This window comes from Mesoplodon bidens (assembly GCF_964165515.1).
Source record: "Mesoplodon bidens genome assembly, chromosome: 19".
NCBI classification, from domain to species: Eukaryota; Metazoa; Chordata; class Mammalia; order Artiodactyla; family Ziphiidae; genus Mesoplodon; species Mesoplodon bidens.
Genome location: NC_138179.1, coordinates 28234318 through 28258548, shown reverse-complemented (window position 1 = coordinate 28258548; position 24231 = coordinate 28234318). Strand labels below are relative to the sequence as shown.

The following is a 24231-nucleotide window of genomic DNA, read 5'->3' as shown; positions in this document are numbered from 1 at the left end:
ATCTGAGAGCCTGTCTCCCAGGCTTAAGTCCTCAGTATGTCCACCAAATACAACAGCATTCTCCACTTATAGGTTGTGCTTTTTTTTTTTTTTTTTTTTTTCCAGTCGACAGGTTCTGGAGGACTCCAGGGCTGAAGGGTTTCATAGAATAATGATACTATTAAGAGCTTGGGGGTCTAATAAAGGGGTGCAATGAGAGAACAGAACATGTTAGAACAGAAAGTCAGTTTGGTACAAAGAGAATATCATGGATTGTAAGCCATAGTCAGAAAGATAAGAAACCAGAAGATGAGAAGGAGGCACAGTTCTTCTCCCAGCAAGAAAAATCCCAGCAAGCAGAACTGAAAGCAAACGGACTTGAAGACAGTCAAGGTCCAGGTCTGGAGCACACTGAAACGTGGTGTGGTTTTGAGCCATTGGTCGAGTTACAAAGAAGAAAATCATTTGGGAAAAATGTTTTGAGGGGCACAGCATCACGACTGTGGAACCGGGGAGAGGAATCTGATCTCAGCTGCTGTGTAAACACCACTTACTGTGTTCAGCCTTCAGAGTCGTTCTGTTAAGAGGGTGCTGAACACTTAAGTGTGGTTGAAGAAAAGGAAGCAAATTCCATCAGCTTAACAGTTTAAAACTTGACAAGGTGGATGAAAGGCAAGGGAACTTCTTCCTTATCATACAGAGTAGAGTCGGGAACTGCTGTCTGTAATTGATGGGACAAGAAATGGAGGTTTAAGGAAAATGGTTAAAGTCACAAACATAACTAACATGAGCTATGTGAGTATAATGCAGGGAGGAGAGAGGTACCTAAGTCCTCATTTATCTTGGGAAGAAGTTAGAAGCCAATGCCTCTATTTTGGAAATCAAGCAATGGTGCTGTGAGCAGTTACAGAGATATGGAGGAGATCACCAGAATTAAAGAGAGAAACAAAAAGTTCTTCTCCCGAGGACCAGGATTGAGGGAAGTTTTTCATATGACTATGTTTAACAATGTGCACATATTACTTTGATAATTTTTTTGGTGTAACGCCATGATTAAACAACTTGATACACAACATAATGTGTATGTCATAAATCTTGACAAAGCAAAAAAATAAATAAAAAAATAAAAATAAGTAAATAAATAACCGAATTAACAAAAATGTATCTTTGATGGTCAGGAATGAATCAATAATGTCATTTTTAGTGACAACGGTAACCTGTTAATCTTTTTTTCCCCATAAACTAAGATCATTGGTTGCATATTTGACTTCAAAACTTAAATGTTTTATAAACAGTAGGTAATCTTTATAGGAATGTCAGTTGGTGTTTTTTCCTAGCAAAAGCTATATATTTTTAGTTGATAATTTCATTGTCTTTGTCTTTTTAACCTAGAAAAGAAATCTCTTGTTGGCATTTGAAGCAGCTGAAAGTGTAGGCATCAAACCCAGCCTGGTAAGTATCCTCCTTCATGTCCTTGTGATACTTTGTTCTAATCATATGAGGAAGAACTTTATACCATCTACTAAATAATTTTTACAGAACAGTGAAATCCATCTGCTGAAGATATGTTAGTCATGATTCCTAATGAAAATTATCCAGTTGGTCTGACCACATGTGATTTAGAGTGTTTTCAGTGAAGATTTCACTGTGGATAAATTTCAGTTCTAGACTGAATTATCATTAAAACCCTCTTGTTCAAGGCACCTAGAAATCTGAATAAAATGTAATTTTAAAAATATCAATACATAGCTGATCTCTGAAGAAAGACTGGGAGATAACCAGATGCTGGAAATTAAAAGAGGAGTGAAGACCAGAGCCCTGAGGCATGTGCTGGGACTCTGGCCACCCCCAGGGTTGGGGCTGGGGTGGTGGAGGGAGCTCATAGTGAGCGGGTATCTGATGGGTATAGGCTGTGGTTCTTGCCCACGCAGGGGCAAGAGACAAGGCCCTGAGCTCCTGTAATCAGTGCATTAGTCCTGAGACCCCTGCACAAAACCAAGGCTCACAAATGCTACTCTTAGTGACGGGGAAATAAAAATCTTCACCTTCCAGTCCAGGGAGGTGATAAGGAAGCTTGGTCTTCTCCTGGGATTTTTTGGTGGCCAAAAAAGGAAAATCTCCTGTAAGGAAAGAAAACTGGGTCAGACGAGGTTTGGAGTCCAAATTTATAATATCTACTGCAGGCAGCCCCCGGTTTATACTGTCTCTGCTGTAGGAGGCTCCTGGGCCGGTAGCACAGAGGCTGCTGAAAATACACTCACAATCCAGAATTACAAAACGCTCAAGAAAATGATCTACTTGACAACAAGGACCTACTGTATAGCACAGGGAACTCTACTCAAGATTCTGTGATAACCTACGTGAGAAAAGAATCTGAAAAATAATGAATATATGTATATGTGTAACTGAATCACTTTGCTGTACACCTGAAAGTAACACTACACTGTAAATCAGCTATGCTCCAATAAAATTTTAAAAAAGAAAAGAAATCGATCTACTTGAGCTAGTCAGCAGGCACCACCAACAAGAGGATCATCTACCAGAACTTGAGATAATAAAACAGGAAGAAAGAGACCTCAAAAGACTATGTTTAAACATATTAAAATCATAAGGAAAGAACACAGTACTATAAAAAAAAAAAGACTTGGAGAAGAATCAAGTAAAACTTGTAGAAATTAAAATTTGGAATTAAAAATACCAGTTACCAGTTGGGCTGAAAACTGATTGGATACAGCAGAAGAGAGAACTGCTGAATTAGAAACTAGATCTAAGGAAATTACGCAGAACATAAAACAGAGACATTTAAAAATGGAAAATGTAGTAGAGGGGTTTTATTAGTTAATAGGTTTTTCAACTTCAAGAAATGGAAAACCCAACTAACAGTTGCTTCAACCATAAATATATATACATGTGTGTGTGTATATATATGTGTATGTGTGTGTGTGTGTGTGTATATATGTATATATATATATTTTTTAGTTTCAGGAATGGTTCACTGCACAATGTTATAATCAAGGACCCCAGAATGTCTCTTCTCTTCACTCCACCATCTTTAATCTGTTGGTTCTTTGTCCTTAGACTTGTTTCTCTGTGGTTGAACATGACTACCAAGCTCCAGACATCACTCCTGTCTGCAGGGCAGGAAGGAGGGAGAAGGGAGAAGAGCAAGTGCCTAACATCTTCCCCCTTTGATAAGGAAACCAAAAGGCTTCCCAGTGTCCCTCCAGCTCATTGGTAGTACTCTGTTATGTGGCCACACCAGCTGCAAGGGAATTTGGGAAAGTAAGCATATAACATTTCTCATTCTCTAAATTTATCGGGAAGCCTTTCAAGGGAGAGAGAGGTTGGGAACATCTGATAGTGTCTGTCACAGAGCTTAAGAGGCATGGAAGATAAAGTCAGACCATGTCTAAGTCCCACGTCCAGTGGGAATTCCAGAAGAAGAGGAAAGAAGAAGAGACATAATAGTTGAAGAAGTGGTGCCTGAAATTTTTCCAGAATGATGAAAAACCACAGATTCTTAATGAATCTCAAACAGGATGAATAATACAAAATATCCATCCAGACACATCATCACATAACTGCAAAAAAAGCAAAGACATATAATCTATAAATAATTTCTACTAACCAATAATAATAATAATAAAAAAAACCTAGTAGAAAATTATCAAAGTCTGGAATAGACAACTCACAAATGGCCAGTAAACATTTAAAAAAGATGTTCAATCTTACTAGCAATTAGGAAAATCTCAGTTGAAGTAACAGTGAGACATACTTGTGTAACCTCAGAGGATGAAATGACAAAGGGAAAGGACAGCTATCATAGGAATTTTAGTACTATGACAGTGTATGCCAAAGTGTTTGAAACAGAATGGGCAGTTTTCTAAAAAAAATATGTAAATACATTCCTTCAAATAGTAAATGCAAATATTTCTCCAAAACTTACTTAGAAAGAAGTAGAACTTTAACCTTTATTAAAGAAGTGAAATTCATTGTTTTAAATATAGTCACACACACAAAAACAAAAAAATCCCAGTAAGCCCAAATTCCACTGAACCTTTAAGAAACAGGTGTCCCTATTGTGTAAATACAAGTCTAGAGAATCTAAAAAGGAGTGAGGGGACTTAATGTCTGGCCAAGATAGCGTAGCAGAAACCTGATTTATCTTCTGAAACACTAAACAGCTAACAATTTACATAAGGAGTCAAAGACACAATGAGAACTTGTTAGAAGATGATATTATACGCAGAATACGGTTTTCTTTGTAGTGTTACAGTTAATATTTGCTTTTTAAATTTAACATTTTTTCCTATTTTTCATCTCACATACTACTGTAGTGAAAGCTGGGGAGCAAATGAGATCATCTTGTTGAACTAATAGTCAGAGCCAGCAATTTCATTTGTAGAGATGTCTCTGAGGAGCTACTGACAAACATCATGATGAATCTCAAAACCATTTAGGAATGTTTGTGAGCAATTTAACCCGTTTATGCCATCAAGAAAATAGAAGCTTCCTACATTATTAAATTTGCTTTACAGTATCGTGAGATGGATTGAAAAATAATATATTTAATTACACATGACATTTAAAAAATACACCCAATCAGAATTGACAGTAATAATCCCAAGTCCTTGGTCAAGTTCTGTTACTAGATTAGTCAGGAAAAAAAATTCCCTTATATGTGTATATTCTAGCAAATATAGGTTTCTGGGCTTACCATGTTAGCAAGGAAGAGATTTTTTACAAGTGAAAACTCTACAGTGTTCCCCAAATTTTAGAATGCATTCCTTCCCAGCCACAGTGTAATATAGAAGTTTAACACCCCACATCACAGGTGGAACAACTCCTCACAGGAAGAATAGGAGAGAGAATATGTGTGATACTGTTGCCACTGCTGTAAAAGCAGCCAGCATGTGTGCCGTCCGAGGGTTGATGTGTTCGTGCCTGCTGAGGTGGGCACACCCGCACTAGGTCACACGGTCTGTGAGGGTGTTGCTTGCTGGGTGAGCCAGTGTGTCCACCAGAACGGTCACTGCTCACACAGCCTGAGGTCTTCAGGTCACCTGGGAAGGGAGGTCATTACAGCTCAGGCCTTTATGGGGCTATCAGAATGATTCCTTAGGCATAACTGGGCCTGATCTGTAGCATAAACTTTATAGTGGCTACTTAGACAATTAATTCACTTACTATGTGCATGTTTACTCTGTGCCGGGCATTTTCCATGTGTTGACTCATTGGTCCTCTCAAAAGTCCTTCAACGTAGATGCTCCTTGTGGGTGGGACACTGAGACAGTGCGGTTCCATGAAAGGGCACATGGCCAGCGAGGAGCAAAGACAAGGGTCAAGGAGGCCAGCTGTTTCCAGAGCCCACGTCACATCTCACCCCTCCGTGACCCTGCCTCTGGGCAGCCATGCCCACCTGGGCTCTGAAAGCACAATTTATTCATAGTCTGTGGAGCATGTGTGTGTTACATTGTAATTTCTCTGATTATAGAGCTTATCTCCATCCCCACCAAGACCCCTGAGGACAAGAAGCCCTGTCGTTTTTCTTTTTATCAATTATTTTTATTGTGGTAAAATACACATAACATGCCCCAAGTGTCTGCCCTTGACCAGCACCACTCTGCCTTGATTAATAGAGCTTTATAAATTGTGACATCAGGTCTTCCAACTTTATTCTTCTTTTTAGAATTGTTTTGGCTATTCCGGTACCTTTGCCTTTGTAAATTTTAGAATCAGTTTGTCGCTATCTACTCCCAAAAAAAGCTTGCTGGGATTTTGATTGGGGTTGCATTGTACCTATAGATGAGTTGGGAGGAATTGCCATTTAAACAATACTCCGTCTCCAAGCTATGAACCTAGAATATCTCTCCATTTATTTAGAGCTTCTTGACTTCTTTCATCAGTATGTTGTAATTTTCTGCATGTGGTGGTTTATAGTTTTCTGCATGGAGAGTTTTTTGGGGGCCATTTTAAATGGTTGGGGTTTTTGTTTTTTTCATATGCCGTTGTTCATTGCTGGCATGTAGGAAAGTTGTTGATTTTGTGTCCTGAGACTTGGCTAAACTTGCATATTAGTTCCAAGAGGTTTTTCTGGTAGACTGGAGTTTTCTGCATAGACAGTCATGTCATCTGCAAATAAAGACAGTTTAGTTCTTTCTATTCTGTATGCCTTTAGTTTCTCTTTCTTGCCTTACTGCACTGGCTAGAACTTCCAGTACAGTGCTGACTGGGAGAGGTGAGAGAAGACATCCTCACCTTGTTCTTTTTTGCTGATCTTAGCGGGGAAGTGCTCAGTTTCTCACTATTAAGTATGATGTCAGCCTTTGGGTTTTGTATATGTTCTTTATTAGGTAAAAGAAATACCCTTCTATTTCTGGTATTTTGAGAGCCTTTATTCTGAATAGTTATTGAATTTTGTATAATGCTTTTTCTGCATCTATTGATATGACCATATGGTTTTTCTTATTAGTCTGTTAGTATAAATAACATTGATTGATATATGGATGTTGAGGCAGCCTTGCTTTCCTGAGATGAACCCCACTTAATCATGATTCAATTGATAATATTTATTAAGGATTATTGTGTCTATGTTCAAGTGAGAAATTGTTAGTTTTTTTTGTAATGTCTTTGTCTGGTTTTGGTATTAGTATTGGCGCTGGTTTCACAGAATGAGTGAGGAGGTGTTCCCTCCTCTTCTGTTTCCTGGAAGAGATTGTGTAGAATTGGTATTATTTCTTCCTGAACTGTTTGGAAGAATTAACCAGTGAAGCCATCTGGGCCTGGTGTTTTCTTTTTTGGGAAGGTTTTAAGCTACTAAATCAAACAAGCGTCATGCACTAGCAGATTTTTTTTTTTTTTTTGCGGCACGTGGGCCTCTCACTGTCGCGGCCCCTCCCGTTGCAGAGCACAGGCTCCGGATGTGCAGGCTCAGTGGCCATGGCTCACGGGCCCAGCTGCTCCGCGGCAGGTGGGATCTTCCCGGACCGGGGCACGAACCTGTGTCTCCTGCATCGGCAGGCAGACTCTCAACCACTGTGCCACCAGGGAAGACCACTAGCAGATTTTTACTGATGCGGCATACCCTCTCTTCTCCTGAAAGATGCTAAATAATTTCTTCAAACACGTTCAGATGTCACGTTAACCATGTACCAAAATATTTTAAAATTTAATTATTGTTAGGTTCAGGACTATCGGATACTCTGAGTAAAACAGTGAATATTGATCAGACTTCCGAATCCTCTCTGAGCAGGAAGACGCGTCCTTGCCCCACCTTGGAGGGAGGTTTGCCGTCCCTCCAGCATCTCTGGGTCGTCCTTCTGTTCTCAGAGCTCATCTGCCTCTCAAGTGCTCGATTCCTCACCACTTCTTCTCTGTATTGTCATGTTGGCAACCTTTGTGTTGTAAGAATTTCAGCTCTTCATGCATCATCAGTCTGTGTGCACAGTCCTGACTGCAGTGTTTTAGGTGGAAGGAGACTTCTCCCCCTTGGATTCTGTGAACGCTTTGTTTTCCTTTTCAGATTGTTCTAGGTACATCTGTGTGGAACGTTCCATGCATTTCTTTTCCACCCCTTTCCCATGACCAATGCTGTGCTGATTTCTTCGCATAACCAGGAAGCGAAATCAGTAAAATATATTTAGATGTTGAAACAGAAGCTAGATGGCTGGTTCCAGGCCTCAGCCGGTTCTGACCCCGCCCAGGAGCATATGTGCTAAGTTCAGCCTGCTTTTCCACTGCATCTCTGCTTCTGGCTTTATGCCGGGACCTTCCCTAGTGTTCTCCTGTGACCACAAAAGAATCCAGGTTCAGCCCCAAAGTGAATTATTAAATACGTTCAACAGCATGAATTTCAGGAAGGCCTGGCCAAGCAGTAGACGGAGTGCGGTCCTGCCTGCCGCTACTCCCGGCCTCTGCCCCTGCCTGCTCATTGCCAACAAAATGAGGGGGAAATAACAATAAAACAGTGAATGGTGACCCTTGATTCTGATAAAACAGCTTTCAATTGGTTCAGGACTTTTGTGGCACGAATCCAACAGAAGGAAGCAGTACCGCACAGAGGAGATGCTCATTGCAAAGTCTGTGTGGTGAAGAACGGACCACAGTCACATGCCATGCACTGAGAGGACAGGGGAGAGTCATGCCCCTGGACGCTGCACAGCTGCTGAAGTGACAGAGCACAGTTGTGTGGGAAATTGTGTATGAAAAGTGTTCAGTGACAAAGCACAGGGCACACAGTGACGGAGCGTGTGGGACATGGGTGTGCGTTCAGAGGTAGCTTGGAGAGGTGGGAATCCCTTTACAATAATGGAATTGTGGTGACTCTTTTCAAAACTTTTGTTTTATTGAAGTCTAGTTGATTTACAATGTTGTGTTAATTTCTGCTGTTCAGCAAAGTGATTTAGTTATATACATACATACATTCTTTTTCATATTCTTTTCCATTATGGTGTATCACAGGATATTGAATATGGTTCCATGTGCTCTACAGTAGGACCTTATATCCATTCTATAGATAATAGTTTGCATCTGCTCATCCCAACCCCCTCCTCCTTGGCAACCACAAGTCTGTTCTCTGTCTGTGAGTCCGTTTCTATTTTGTATATAGATTCATTTGTGTCATATTTTAGATGTTGGGGGTAGGAGTTTATTAATTAATTAATTATTTTTTTCTGTGTTGGGTCTTGGTTTCTGTGCGAGGGCTTTCTCTAGTTGTGGCAAGCGGGGGCCGCTCTTCATCGTGGTGCGTGGGCCTCTCACTATCGCGGCCTCTCTTGTTGCGGAGCACAGGCTCCAGACGCGCAGGCTCAGTAGTTGTGGCTCACGGGCCTAGTTGCTCCGTGGCATGTGGGATCCTCCCAGACCAGGGCTCAAACCCGTGTCCCCTGCATTAGCAGGTGGATTCTCAACCACTGCGCGCCACCAGGGAAGCCCTGTGTCATATTTTAGGTTCCACATGTAAGTGATATCATACGGTATTTGTCTTTCTCTGTCTGACTCACTTCACGTAGTATGGTAATCTCTGGCTGCATCCATGTTGCTACCAGTGGCATTATTTCATTCTTTTTTATGGCCGAGTAGTAGTCCATCATATGTATGTACCACATCTTCTTTGACCATTCCTCTGTTGATGGACATTTAGGTTGTATCCATGTCTTGGCTGTTGTGAATAGTGCTGCAGAGAACATTGGGGTGCATGGATCTTTCCGAATTATGGTTTTGTCCAGACATATGCCCAGGAGTGGGATTGCTGGATCATAGGGCAATTCTTATTTTTAGTTCAGAACTTCTTTTAATGTTCATTGTCATGTTGTTAAAATATGGGAGTGGCGGGAGGTCAAGTCTAATGTTTCCTAAAAGGGACAGCATCTCTTGAACAAACGGGAAGGAAAAGCTTTTCTTTTCACTAAGCACCTTTAGCACCGGCTGGGTGTTGCCTGCACCTGCCGGCTGCATGGGAAGGCTTTCTGGCGCCCTATGACCTCTGCCCTCTCCCGCAGGAGCTCAGTGAGATGCTGCACACAGACCGGCCCGACTGGCAGAGCGTGATGCAATACGTGGCCCAGATCTACAAGTACTTCGAGACGTAAGTCCGGAGGCAGCGCTTGCTGCTCGTCCCTGCTCTGTCCACCGCCCAGCTTGCCCAGTGCCAACACACACACAAGAAACAGCCAGGTCCACCACGCCCACCTTGAACGCCGACGCACGTGGCCCGTAAGTGGGGGGGGCACGCTCTCTTGGGCCCCCCTTCTCCGCGGGAGCCCAGTGGTGTGTTCACTGGAGCTGCCCTGAGTCTCACGACAAACAGCACTTCCAAACCCCACCGTCTCTACTACAGATGCTGGCTTCTGCCTCTATAAAAACTCTGCACTTGACACCTCCCAGCCCGCTCCAAAATAAAACACCCAACAAAACACAAAAAGACAAAGTTTTCTCTCAAGCAACCCTGAAACACATGAGCGCCCTGCGTTCTGGGGAAATGACTTGCATCCTCAGTAAGGACTTCACCACCTTTAGGTCTCCTGTCCCTTATTTGATTCTTTGGGTGGAAGATCAAACTTGAGATGCAAAGGAGCCCCTGGGTAGTTTGCTGGGTGTCCCTGGGAGGGACAGGAGGATGTGTGTCTGGGACGCAGTCACACCAGGACCCCGTGCTCAGCAGCGGCGGATGGGAAGCCTCCATGACTGTCACCTGCTCCGAGTGTCCTGCACGTATTCACACCCCATCCACACCCACACGTTTGCCCCACACGGAACCTGACAAAGTCGGACAGACAGAAGGGACTGGCCTGTGCCGGCTGGGGTCCTCGTGCTTTTGCACAAACAGCTGGAGGACGTGTATTTCTTGGGATGCTGGGCAGACAGCGATGTAAACAGTATTTCAACTCTGGCTGTGGTTTTAGCCCTTCCCCAGGCCACCTACATTTGCACAGCAAAAGAGGACCTGGGGGCAGGCAGAGCCGGCTGGGGTACAACTGAAGGAGGCAACTCAGTTTCCCTAGAGCCTGCAGTCACCCTAAGCGGCAGCAGAGCCCTCTCCAGAGCCGCCCTCTGCCTGGGAGGTGCAGGTGCAGGTAATCACCTGGGCAAATAAATGTACATCACATAGCAAATGAGGTTCACCCCGGCCCAGGGGGATCCCACAGCTGCTTACATCAGCGCCCGTCGACCAGGGTCCTTCCCACGGCCCCAGAGTCCAGGGTGACTGGCCCTGCGCAGTACTCCCTGCAGGCTGGTGGGAGCCCTTGTTCATAGCTGGGGCCCCATCGGTCCCTGTCCTGGGGGCGGCTGAGCTCGGCCCTCCCTCCCGGCCGCCTTGGAAGAGGCATCCGGGTCCCACACGGCACCCATCCCTCCTCCTCAAGCTGCCGAGGCCACTGGCTGGGGTTCTTCTGCAGGGGGCTCGTTGAAAACACACACTCCTCACCTGCTCCAGCGTGGAGTCAGAGTACTGGGAAGGGGACCAGGGTTGTGTTCTGTATATTTTCAAAGTCCCCGAGAAGCACTGAAAGGAGAGAGTCTGGTGACGGTGGCTGTGATGATTTGTCTTCACGTGGAAGCTGGAGGCACCACCCGGACAGGTGTAGCTCACGCCTTCCTGAGGGGCGGTCCCCTGAGAGATACTCCCAGTGTCTCCTCATCCCCTGACCCTGCCTTGCTTGCTGGATGGGCGCACCGTTCCCCAGGAGCGGGGTTGGGCCGTTGCTGGTTGTGTGCAGCCTGGGGTCCCCGTGGGGCTCCGTGTGGGAGGGGCCGCTGCTGCCTCAGGGCGCCTGGAGGGGCCTGGGCGCTGCCGCGTCCTGTCTTCAGCGATCACTGAGGAGGATTCGGAATCAGCTCGGAGCCTCTGCGGTGGAGGTGTTGCTGTTTCCCCTCCCCCCATGCTGGAGCTGCTGCTGCCTTTAGGCTAAAAAGAGGAGAGAAGGCCACGTGCAATTTGTTCTTATGACGCAAAGAGGTTGCCTGACTGCTTTGCACCCTTAGGGCCCAGCGCACCTGTGTCCTGCCTGCTGGGACAAGGGTGGCCTTGGGGCAGGTCTGGGCCTGCGGGCCAAGGGGTGCCGGCTCAGGCCTTCCAGCGCTGCAGGGCCGGGGCCGGGGGTGGGGGGCGGCTGAGTAGGTCAGGTTTTAACTGGGGAGCTCAGAGCACAAGGTGAGTGTGGAAAACTTGAGAACACACGGTGGTTACTGTCAGCAAACCGCATCCACCCCAGTTTTCTGTCCTGAGGTTTTCAAAGGCCACAGTATCCGTGTTACTTCCCATCTTCCTTCAGCCAGTACTTGGTCATTTAAAATTATTTGGTGGCTCTACAGATCCTTTTTCCAAAAAATGTATTATTTTTGTACACAAGATAGATGCAGAATGCAAGACCCCCCCAAGAGTGGAGGAGTTTTGTTTTGTTTTGTATTTTTAAAGACATGAAGAGAAGTCCATGGTTCTTTGCGTTGTGAGTTGTTTCACGGCTGAGGGTGGCTCCACGGCCCCTGCCCACAAGGCTCGGTGTCTGGGGAACCAGGCAAATTCACCCACCTCCCATCCTGTCCCTCCTCATTTCAGAAACTACGATGGTCTTTGGTTTTCGTTCTTCACCCAGCTGTTGTTTTATAGCTTTTGTTGATTCCACCCAGAGGATCCTGAGTGGCTCACACCTGGCGTCACGGTCCCCAGACCCATGGGCTGCTTTCCCAGTCCCCCTCCACGTCCCCGGGGACAGGCACCGTGCTGCCTAGGGACAGAGGTCTCGGTTGTCAGATACAAGCCCCATTGCCAAATCCAGCCTTAGTTCTTCCCAGCCCAGAGCTCGAGGGCCATTTGAGAGGAGCTGACCAGTGACATGCGGCAAAGGACAGGACCCAGCAACCTTTTTATAAAGGATTTTTTTTTTTTTTTTTTTTTTTTTTGCGGTACGCGGGCCTCTCACTGTTGTGGCCTCTCCCGTTGCGGAGCACAAGCTGCGGACGTGCAGGCTCAGCGGCCATGGCTCACGGGCCCAGCTGCTCCACGGCATGTGGGATCCTCCCAGACCGGGGCACGAACCCACGTCCCCTGCATCGGCAGGCGGACTCTCAACCACTGCGCCACAAGGGAAGCCCTATAAAGGATTTTTGATATCGCGTGTGCCTGGCATCACTGTGGGTTTCACTTCTCCGACCCAGGTTAGAGTTGTGCTGTCCCGAGTAGCTCAGTAACTTCGACTGCATGAGTGGAATGCAGCAGTGCGTTTGTGGCCTCATTTCTGCCAAGGGCACAGACCGTGCCCAGCGCCGTCAGGACGCAACAGAGGCGTGTGTAACTGTGAATGTGGACGCGTGCGATGTATGGCTCTGTAATATTTCTAATAAATATATTTTGTTTCTGTCTGACTATGAACTTGTCCCAGTGACATTTATTGTTACTATTTTCTCAAAATGCCAGGCTTCCTTCAGTCTGTTTTCAAACCGGTATCTTCGCGTCCCTGTTGCTCACTGGGCCGTGGTCCCCACTGCAACTGCCGGGGGTCACCAGAAAGGACTGGGTCCTGACGCCCCTTGGCCCCCTCCCCTGCACGGCCCCTTGCTGTGACCGAGGTTTCCTGGGGACCCCGCCCTCCAGGGCCGCGAGGGGTGCTGCAGAGCTGCTTGGATGTGCCCACTGGGGGTGGGGGGCAGGAGGGGTTATACCGAGATCGCGGAGGCAGAGTGAACACGAACTTTAACGGACCGGGGATGCTGGTGTGTGCTGACACCAGGACACTGAGCGAGCGATTCGTCAGGTGACGTGTGGTCTTCGGGCACCACTCGGAGGCCATCCTTCATGGTGCCTTTGGGGACCAGCCCTGCCCACAGGAGAGGAGAGAGGAGAAGCCTCTCCACCTCCTCCTCCTCCCAGGGAGGCCCCACACACTGGCCTTTCCCTCCTGGGGGACTCCATCTTCCCAGGACAGCACAGCCTGGGATGAGGGTGTGACAGGCCCGGGGCCAGGATGGTGGCCGCCAGCCACTTCCTCTGGGCCGTCAGGTGCCGCGCGATGCTGCACCCAGAAGATACCAGGCTCCCCATGTGATGACCCAAAGCCGTGTCAGCGGCTCAGCCCGCATACATGCGTGTGCGCCCACACACACGGACGCGTGGACATTTGGTGGATGGCCAGTGCCTCAGCCGTTGCCAGTCATCCCTCCGTGGTTTGGGGTCTAGCGGGGAGGTTCCTGGTCTGTGGGCCTGGGCCCCTCTCTGGACGAAGCACAGCCCGCGTGTACTGAGTCTGCTTCCGGTGGGTCTGACCCACAGTCCGTGCTCCTGGTGGCGTCTCGTGACTCAGCCTGAGTGGCTCTGAGCTGCCCGAGGGGTCTTGGCCGGCCCTGGGCACCTTCCATGGTGCTTCTGCTGTTCCTGCCGCAGGGCACTCAGCTCCCCAGGGCAGAGCCGCATCTTCATTTGTTCAGATGACGAGATCAGATGTATTACAGGGCCAGGGATATTTTCAACCAGTCTGAGCTTGCAGTCCTGTAAGCCAGGGTTTTAGACCTTATCTCCTAGACCAGCTCATGCCCCTCAGGGTCTCAAGACAAGTTTGAAGCTGTGCACTATGACTTTTATAGGGAATCTTTTATTTTGAGGGCCTAAATTTTTTATATGAAGTCTTAAAAATGTTGAGAATTCTACATTCCCTTCACAGCATATCAGTGAGTTTCATATTAAAATGGTGACTTTTCCCCTAAAAAAATCTTCGAGTAACATCGGCATGCCAGCAAGGTTCAGTTCATCACCTCTTCCTAAAGCCATGTCCCGTGGTGTCGAGAGCCCACAGGCCTGCCTGCGAGTCCGGGGCGTGAGTCCAGCTTCGGGGCGCGAGTCCAGCTGAAGAAGCGCAAAACTGGCCATAAAGGTGAGTCACAAATTGTGTAGCTGCAGGCATCTGGGAATAGAAAACCAGGGAGCACGGTGGTCACCAGCCTCCTTGGAGCCCCTTTCTACACGTTTCTGGAAAGGTTCTCCTCTGGAGCTGTTTGCACATGGCAGTGTGCCAGTTTGCACATGGCAGAGGAACCAGACTGGATTCCAAGAACATTTGCTGGCCTTCCCATCCTCCAGGCTGAGTCAGCTGGAACCCACCTGCGTTTCATTGTCTGTGTCCCCAGGCCATGGAGGATTCCTCCCCTACTTCAGACAATGGAAACCTGTCTCCCAGCAGAGAGCAGACTCGTGGAGCCTGGGGATTTGGCAAATCTGGATCGGACCTGGACCCAGGCATCTTCTCCCGCCTGTTCACAGTTTAAAGCTGCAGGCGCTCTTCCTTAACTTGTGACTCCAAGCTTGCTGCACAAGAGCAGAGATGTGGTGAGGTCTCTGCTGCTGTGAGTGGCTGTGGAAGATGGTACCCTCAGCAGTGGCAGCATTGCCGCCTTTGAAAGTGAAACTCCCATGAAACCAGAAGCCGGAAGATGCGTTTCCTGCAGTAGTGTAAATGTTGTTTTAAAGTGACAGTTGTTATTAAAATACATGTTCAGTACAGAAAATACCAAAAAGTAAAAAGACAATACAAAGCTCTGGGCATCACATCAAAAAATGGGTTACCAGAATTAACCTCCTTTTGGTATTTTATTTTATGGATCATTTAGGATTGGGTTAACCTGTAAGGAATAGAGACACCTGAGCAATACTATCTTAGGTAAGAAACTACTTATTTCTCACCAAAAAGAGAAGAAGTCCAGAGGTGGAAAGTCCAAGGCTGGTATGTTAGCGTCATCAAATCCTCAGGGACCCAGACCGCTTTCTACTCTGACATCCCCAAGGAAGTGGCATTTGTCCTCATGAGCTAAGATGGCTGCCAGAGTTCCAGTCATCATAACTGTATTCCAGGTGTCAGGATAGAGGAAGAGTGCCCTGTCCCTTTTAAGTCTTCCTAGAAGACCCATTTAACACTTTCACTTATATTTCATTGGGCAGAATTTAGTCTCATGGCCACACCTAGCTTCACAGGAGGCCAGGAAATGTAGTCTTTTAGGTGAATAGCAGTGAAGCTGGCTAAAAGTTAGGGAGGGGAAGAATCAACATTGTGTAGGCACCTAGAAGCTTCTGTGACAATGTATACACTTTCTCATCTTAAAGTTTAATTCTTTGAATAGGTTCAAAAACTTATTTTTACTTGGCTCAAAAATGTAAAAATTATGAAAAGATATACAGTGAAAAGTCCCTTGTCTGCTCAGTCATCCCTCCCCTCCCCTCCCCTCCCTTCCTCTCTCCATACACAACCTCACTGGTAACCGTGTTATCAGTTATTTTGTGTATCCTTTCCTGAGTGTCTCATACATAAACAAGCAGGTGTGAATACCATATGCTCGCCATCTTTTTAACCTGAAAGGTGTCAGGCTAGGCACATCTTCTACATTTTGCTTTTTGTTTTGTTTTGTTTTCCCTTAATGATGTATCATGGCGACATTTTCCCGTCAATACAAAGAGAGCATTCTCACTTTTTGTTTCTGCTGTCTGGTGTTCCACTGCATGAGGGTAGCATAAATTATGTATCTGCTCCCCTGGGGAGGGGTGGGGTGGCTGGATGATGTGTCGTACAAACCAGGACCCTTCCAAGAGTGCACGTGGGGGTGTCTGTTACTAATTACACTGGAGCAGAGGTGTAAACTGTCCCAGGCAAACTGGGGCATGAAGTCACCCCACAAGGATGAACATGGGGGTGTCAGTCGCAGTGCTTTGCAGTTCCAACAATGGTGTACATTTCAATGTGCACGTGCATAGGTGACTTCATCTGAAGAAGTCTCACATATGATCACTGGGTCAGAGGGTGCCTGCATTTGTGCTTTGGGTAGAAACTGCCACTTTGCCTCCATGGGAGCTGGACTGGCTTCTCTCATCATCACAGCTTGGCCCACAGAGCATGCTGTCAGGCCGCTGGAGTTTTGCCGATCCCAATAGGTGAAAAGCGGCATCCGAATTTAGTTGTTTTTTAAAATTGTTTTGGCCATGCTGCGCGGCATGTGGGATCTTAGTTCCCCCACCAGGGATGGAACCCGCACCCCCTGCATTGGAAGCGTGGAGTCTTAATCAGTGGACCACCAGGGAAGTCCCTGAATTTAGTTTCAATGTGCATTTTGTTGTGAATGAGGCTGAGTATGCTTTAAAATCCTATTTATGTTCCTTTTCCTGTGACTTGCCTTTTCTTTTCGACTCCTTTGCCTATTTTTTTCTTACTGAGTGTTTAGAAATCTCATCTTGGAGCTTTTGGTGCGTTAGAGAGATGATGCTGGTGATTTGAGATGCAGATAGTTTCCCCGGCTGGTTGTTTGTCTTTGCTTATGATGGTGTGTTGGTTTTTGCCACGTAGGAGTTTTTTATTTTTATCTTTTCTTTTATGCCTTTGGATTATAAGTCAAAGCCCTTCCCTGTTCCAAGGTTATAAAGGAGCCCTGTTATGAAGGAGTGCTCCAAAGTTTTCTTCCAGAACTTTCTTCTATTTTAAATCCTTGGTTCATTTGGGATTTATTGGGGTGTTCATGTGGGGTATGGATGCATATGCTTTTGAAAAGTATATTTACTTTTTTTCCATAGTAATACAAGCTCATGGTTTAGTTACCTCCATATTTATAAATAGTAACTTACACTGCCCTGTATTCACTTTATCGATTTTACATGTGCTTTTTTATGTCACATGAGAATTTTAAGTCCTGCACGTTCACCCCCACATCCTTTGTACACAAATGCCCGTCAAATCTGTCCACTGGGTAGCGGGTACTGGGTACTGGGATTTGACCATGTTCTATTTCTCTCCTTGTAAAAATGAATTAACTTTTCCTTTTTCAGTAAGTGACCTGATTTAGTCACTGTGACCCCCTTTTCAAAAGTACAAAAACCAGACAGATTTGGGGTTAAAGCGTGGGAGGGGGGGAACTCCTTATTTTTTTCTGCAAGGCATTTATTTTTTTCTAACTACTCGCACAACCTTATCGTTTGAAATAGCTGGTTGCATTTGTCTGTGAATAAGTGGTAACCTGGTGTTTGTTTTCTTGACTTGAATGCTTTCACTGTTGCATCTGAGCAACCCTAAGAGTCATCTGCAAATATTCCATGTGGTTCTTCTGTGCCAGGTGCTGTAGCTGCAATTGTGAATGAGACAGACTCGGCCCAGGCCCTTTTGGAGGGCCACATTCTGATGAGGGAGGCAAGCGAGAAGCAGGGGAATATACAAGATGACGGTGTAGATAAGCACTAGGGAGAAAAGCAGAGCAGGGGGAGAAAATCAGGTGACCAGTGAGGGCAGGTGCTGTTCTAGGAAGGATGGACAGAGTAAGCCTCTTTGAGTAGGTGATAAAGTTTGAACAGACACCTGAAAGATATGAGAGGGAGTCTTATGAAAATAGGGGGGTGGAGCTTGATAGACTGGGAACAGCGTGTGCAAAGGCCCTGAGGCAGGAGCGTGCCACTTGTGTGTGGAGGGGCATGTGTGCCTGTGTTGGGGGTGTAGCAGGGGGGCCAGTGTGGGCGGCAGAATGTGGAGGTGACTGTCTAGAAGCGGGAAGGGGTAAGAACCTTCCAGACTTGTCAGAAGTAATCGGAGCGTTCTGAACATGGTCTAACTTACATTCTTTTTTTTTTTTTTTTTTTTTTTTTGTGGTACATGGGCCTCTCACTGTTGTGGCCTCTCCCGTTGCGGAGCACAGGCTCCGGACGCGCAGGCTCAGCGGCCATGGCTCACGGGCCCAGCCGCTCTGCGGCATATGGGATCTTCCCAGACCGGGGCACGAACCCGTATCCCCTGCCTCGGCAGGCGGACTCTCAACCGCTGCGCCACCAGGGAAGCCCCTAACTTACATTCTTAAACATTCTCTTTGGAAGTCAAGCAGAGAACTGATTGTGGCGGGACAAGAGTGTAAAAATAAAATAAAGCAAACATAATAAAGCCTGGCAGGGAGGTCAGGTGAGCGTTGTGGGAGCTCAGGCAGGATGACAGCAGGGAAGACGGAGAGGAGCAGGCGGATTCGGATCAGGTTTCAGGCAGAGGCAGCGTGCGCTTTGACTGGTGTGGGGAGAGGAACCTACGAGGAGTGCGGGCGTGTGAGCCAGGCATCTGCTGAACCTGAGCTGGAGAAGGCCGGCGGAATGAGCGTCAGGCTCGAGACACCTTTTTGACAGCCAAGTAGAGAAGTTGAGTAGACAGGAAACTACAGGCCCCTGGAGCCCAGGAGAAAAGAAGAAGACCGCAGGAGGACGGTTCCTGGTCCTCCAACACGTAGCCTCTGGGGAGGCCGAGGGGCATCCTGGAAGCCAGCGACTCGAGAAAGAGTAAGTGGTGGACCAACGCTGTGAGAGGTTGCGTTAGACGAGCACTGAGAGTAGACCATTGGATGAGGCAAGATGTGCGCAGCTGGTGACTTAACAAGATGGATTCAGGAATGGGCGGGACCCACGGCCTCAGAGGTGGGAGAGAGGACACAGAGGAGGAAGTGGAGGCCCAAGCCCTCGCTTGGGAGGAGGTTGGTGTGAAGGGCAGATCGCGGGAAGGGATGTGAGGTTAGGGAGGGATGTCGTGATCATTTTCTTTTCTTTCCCCTAAAGGATGGAAGGAAGCAGCCCATTTGCCTGCTCATGGGGGACAGTCCGGAGCGGGGAGCAGGAAGCAGCGGAAGGAGGGCTCCTGGGCGGCGAGGGCCCGGGCGTCGGGCGAGGCCATGCATGGGCAGCAGCGGGGAGTGCTGTGAAATCCCATGCGAGCTCCAGAGGCCGATGTGCAGAGGCCCAGGCAGTGGCTGTTTGCCAACCTGGGTGGACACATGTCTTTATTTTCACAGCTGGTGCAGCTGGACGAGGCCCAGGAGATGGGCCGGGGGTGGGGGGACGGCTGAAGCAGACGTTCTGGAGGTGATTCGGGTACTAGTAGTGACTCTGAAGCAGGATGATGAGGGCAAAGGTGGTTCATGTGGGTCGGAGGGAAGAGTGTGGACCAGTGGGACAGAGGCGGAGGATTCACGGAAAGTCATTGTTGGAGCTGCCGGGAATGGTGACATTTGGGGAGAGAAGGGCAGGGATGGGGCGCGGGTGTGGGCGGGACACAGACTAATCACCTTCCTGGAAGTGGCCGGAGGGTGAACAGATGGCCGCAGGCAGAAATGCTTCCTTTTGTGGACGTGAGGCCAGATCCGCCCCTTCCGGAGAGAGCGTGGGGCAAGCAGCCCTGGGGAGGGTCGGGGCACATGGCCGCTTTCCTGAGAGCAAGAGGGCGACGGGACACTCAGAGAAGAGGTCGAGGATTTGGGGCATTTTCTGGTGACACCATGAGTTCCCAGTGGCCTGGTAGAAATTTGGGGGTCAGGAGGAGGTGGACGTTTGGGTCAGACGACGGAATGTTTGAGCTGACGGGGGTCACAGCAGTGGGCAGTGGAGGGGGACTCCAGCCAAAACCCGGGGAGTCGGGGGCACCTCCTGGACCAGTCGGTGCAGCGCATCTCCCAGGAGGGCCCAGGAGCCCCGGGCGGACCCCAGGATGAGCCGGGCCTGCCCTGCATCCTAGGGAAGATGAGCACCAGACATGCTGATCTCTGCCCGGCTCCTGGGGGGCGGCCTGATCAGGGGGCCCTTCTTCGTGCAGGAGGCTGAGAAGCATTTGCTCAGCTCCTTCCATCCTGTCTCAGCAGCCGCTGTGGTTCCCACCCCTGCCCAGCATCACCATTTGCTGTAGCCGGAAGGTCTGTCTACACAGTGGAGTATCATCCAGCTTTTAAAAGGGAGGAAATCCTGACACGTGTACAACGTGGATGAACGCGGAGGGCATTGTGCTGAGTGAAGTAGCCAGTCACAGAAGGACGAGCACTGTATGACTCCACTTGTATGAGGTCCCGGGAGTCATCAAATCCATAGAGACAGAAAGTGGGATCGGTGGGCGGGGGGGTGCCAGGGGCTGGGGGAGGGGGAGGAGGAGTTATTCAACGGGGACAGAGTTGCAGTCTTGCAAGATGAAGAAGCTCTGGTGGTGATGGCTGCACAACGATGTGAATGTACCTAATGCCACTGAGCTATGTACGCTTAGATGTGGTTAAAATGGTTTAAAAGAAAAGTCGATGTGGGGAAACTGAGGCTGCCCGGTGGCCTCTGGGCCACACATCAGACCAGAATCTGGCTCCTGACTCCAGTGCAGGAGGGATGGGGTGGGTGGTGACTCAGATGCTGAGCGCCCAGGGGCCACCCGGTGCCCCTCAGGAGGGACGTGTGCCCCCTGGAGACACCTGGGTTCCCAGGGTGGTAGATGCAGCGGGCGGGGGGTGGGGGGCGCCTGGGCAGTTGCCCAGCTCGTGAACACTCACGACGGCAAGCCCAGCCCCATGGCTCTCCCTGACCCCAGCCTCAAGTGCTGGACCTCAAAACTCATTAAAACAGCCCGATTCGGGCTACCCTGGTGGCGCAGTGGTTGAGAGTCCGCCTGCTGATGCAGGGGACGCGGGTTTGTGCCCCAGTCCGGGAAGATCCCACATGCTGCGGAGCGGCTGGGCCCGTGAGCCATGGCCGCTGAGCCTGCGCGTCTGGAGCCTGTGCTCCACAATGGGAGAGGCCACAGCAGTGAGAGGCCCGCGTACCGCAAACAAAACAAAACAGCCCGATTCTTCCCTTTAGAGAAAATAGCGTCTGCCGAGCTCCCTAATGCTCACCTGAGTGTCTGTGCCGCTTGACCGGGGCCCCACGCACTTGTTGGGAACCCGAGTCTGACCCACAGAGCAGAAGAGGCTGAGAAAATTCTGAACAAGACAACAAAGGAAGACAGGTATCAAGACGCCGTAAAATCAGTGCTTTCCAAAAGTGTGGTACCAGCTGGGAAGAGAGGGCAGTAGATTCCTTCATCAGATCGGAGTCCAGAGATGCTACGACTCAGGATGGGCACCTGCGCCCTGAGCTGAGGGAGGATGACATCCCCGCGGCGGGGGGCGGGGCACCTGGCCGCTGTGTTGGGATTGGGGGCAGCTTAGATCCATCCTCCTCGAGGGAGACACAAAACCCAGAAGAGAGACTGGCACGCTTCACCACATAAAATGAAAAGCTTCTGTTCAACAAGACACTGTAAACAAAATTAAGAGATTAAAAACAGACTGGGGCTGCCGCGGAGCAACTAGGCCCGTGAGCCACAACTACTGAGCCTGTGCGTCTGGAGCCTGTGCCCCGCAACAAGAGAGGCCGCGACAGTGAGAGGCCCGCGCACCGCGATGAAGAGAGTGGCCCCCGCTTGCCACAACTAGAGAAAGCCCTCGCACAGAAACAAAGACCCACCACAGCCAAAAATAAATAAATAAACAAATGTGGGGTTAAAAAAAAAAAAAACCAGCTTCTAAAAAAAAAAAAAAAAAAAACAAACAGACTGGGGGGGAAAACAGGCTGAGAAAAATATTTGCAATACATCGCAGGCAATACCCAACAGTCACTATGTAATAACCATAATACAAAGAGCTCCAAAAAAACAGAGAAGACAAACAATCCAGTCAAAGAAGGGATTCACAGGCAATGCTTAGAAAAAATGAGAAGTATTAGTAAGAATGAAGGGAAGCTTGACTTCCCTAGAAAGTCATGTAAAATAAAGCAATGATGACATCAATATTATCCGATCGGAAGAAACAAAAAACGTTGGTGATGTTCGGTTTGGGCACAATTATGCAGAAATGGATGCTTTCATACACTGTTGGTGACGGATGAATAAAAAGGATCTTTCTGGAGAGTGATTTGGAGATGTTAGTATGTTAAATCTTAACATTAAATGTTAAATATCAATATATAAACCTCTGATACAGTGTTCCCACTTCTGGAAACTTAGCCCAGAGAAGTACTCATGGATATTCAAGAAGAGCTATGGACAAGAGTAACAGCAAAAATAATGGGAGTAAAGTAGGAACTTCCGTGAATAGAAGAGTGATGAAAACTAAATTGTGTGTGTCCAATAGAATGGAATACCGGGCATCTTCAAGATAGACTGGGATGAATGTGTTGTTAGAAAGATGTCTGCGAGATAGTTGTTAAAAACAGGTTTCTTGACCATGTGGGTGGGTAAGTCTACTTTTATTTTTAAAAAATCTATGTATGTATATCAGAAAAACAACCCAATCCAAAAATGGGCAGAAGACCTAAATAGACATTTCTCCAAAGAAGATATACAGAGTGCCAACAAACACATGAAAGAATGCTCAACATCATTAATTAGAGAAATGCAAATCAAAACTACAATGAGATATCTCACACTGGTCAGAATGGCCATCATCAAAAAATCTACAAACTAAATGCTGGAGAGGGTGTGGAGAAAAGGGAACCCTCTTGCACTGCTGGTGGGAATGTAAATTGATAGAGCCACTATGGAGAACAGTATGGAGGTTCCTTAAAAAACTAAAAATAGAACTACCGTATGACCCAGCAATCCCACTACTGGGCATATACCCTGAGAAAACCATAATTCAAAAAGAGTCATGTACCAACATGTTCATTGCAGCTCTATTTACAATAGCCAGGACGTGGAAGCAACCTAAGTGTCCATCAACAGATGAATGGATAAAGAAGATGTGGCACATATATACGATGGAATATTACTCAGCCATAAAAAGAACGAAACTGAGTTATCTGTAGTGAGGTGGATGGACCTAGAGACTGTCATACAGAGTGAAGTAAGTCAGAAAGAGAAAAATAAATACTGTATGCTAACACATATATATGGAATCTAAAAAAAAAAAAAGAAAATGGTCAGAAGAACCTAGGGGCAAGATGGGAATAAAGATGCAGACCTACTAGAGAATGGACTTGAGGATACGGGGAGGGGGAAGGGTAAGCTGGGACAAAGTGAGAGAGTGGCATGGACATATATACACTACCAGACGTAAAATAGCTAGTGGGAAGCAGCCGCATAGCACTGGGAGATCAGCTCGGTGCTTTGTGACCACCTAGAAGGGCGGGATAGGGAGGGAGATGCAAGAGGGAAGAGATATAGGGACATATGTATATGTATAACTGATTCACTTTGTTATAAAGCAGAAACTGACACACCATTGTAAAGTAATTATACTCTAATAAAGATGTTAAAAAATAAATAAAAATTTTAAGAAACAAAGATAATAATAGTACCTACATAAGATTGTTGTAAACATTGAATAAAATAAAATATGTAAAGTACTCAGGAAAAAAAAATCTATGTATGTATACATGCATATGTCCCAGTTCACTAATTCCAGGTTGTGTACCCTCTTCACGTTTTCACAGGATATGTCATCACTAGCATTTTTTTTGCGGTACGTGGGCCTCTCGCTGTTGGGGCCCCTCCCGTTGCAGAGCACAGGCTCCGGACGCACAGGCTCAGCGGCCATGGCTCACGGGCCCAGCTGCTCCGCGGCATGTGGGATCTTCCCGGAGCAAGGCACGAATCCGTGTCCGTGTCCCCTGCATCGGCAGGCAGACTCTCAACCACTGTGCCGCCAGGGAAGCCCCATCACTAGCGTTTTTGATTCTATAATATATGGCACCATATTTGTATAAGCACAGAAAACTGTCTGGAACAGTACTCAAAACTGTGCACCACAGAGGTGGGGGGCAGGATTAGGGAGGTTGGGGAGGGCACTTTTACTGTCTTAAACACGTCTGTGAGTTTAACTTTGTACTGTGAGCACATGTCATTTTTGCTGTGTGTGAAAACAACACGTCAACAACAGAAGTACCAGGTACAGACCTGGCCACGGTCAGCCCCACCAGATTTCATCCTGAGCCGCTGGATGGCCGGTTTTACTTTTCAACCCTGGACAACCTTT

The 24231-nt window shown here is 47.5% G+C and overlaps 1 protein-coding gene across 1 annotated transcript in view; it reads left to right on the top strand.

The window, feature by feature from the left end:
- SPECC1 (sperm antigen with calponin homology and coiled-coil domains 1) overlaps window positions 1–12850 on the top strand; it is a 136041-nt gene extending 123191 nt beyond the window's left edge. The window contains exons 12-13 of the mRNA XM_081218756.1: window positions 1372–1431; window positions 9480–12850. Coding sequence (XP_081074882.1) covers window positions 1372–1431; window positions 9480–9569 — 150 coding nt within the window. The 3' untranslated portion in view covers window positions 9570–12850. The remainder of the gene's footprint in view (window positions 1–1371; window positions 1432–9479) is intronic.
- Window positions 12851–24231: the final 11381 nt, after the last annotated feature.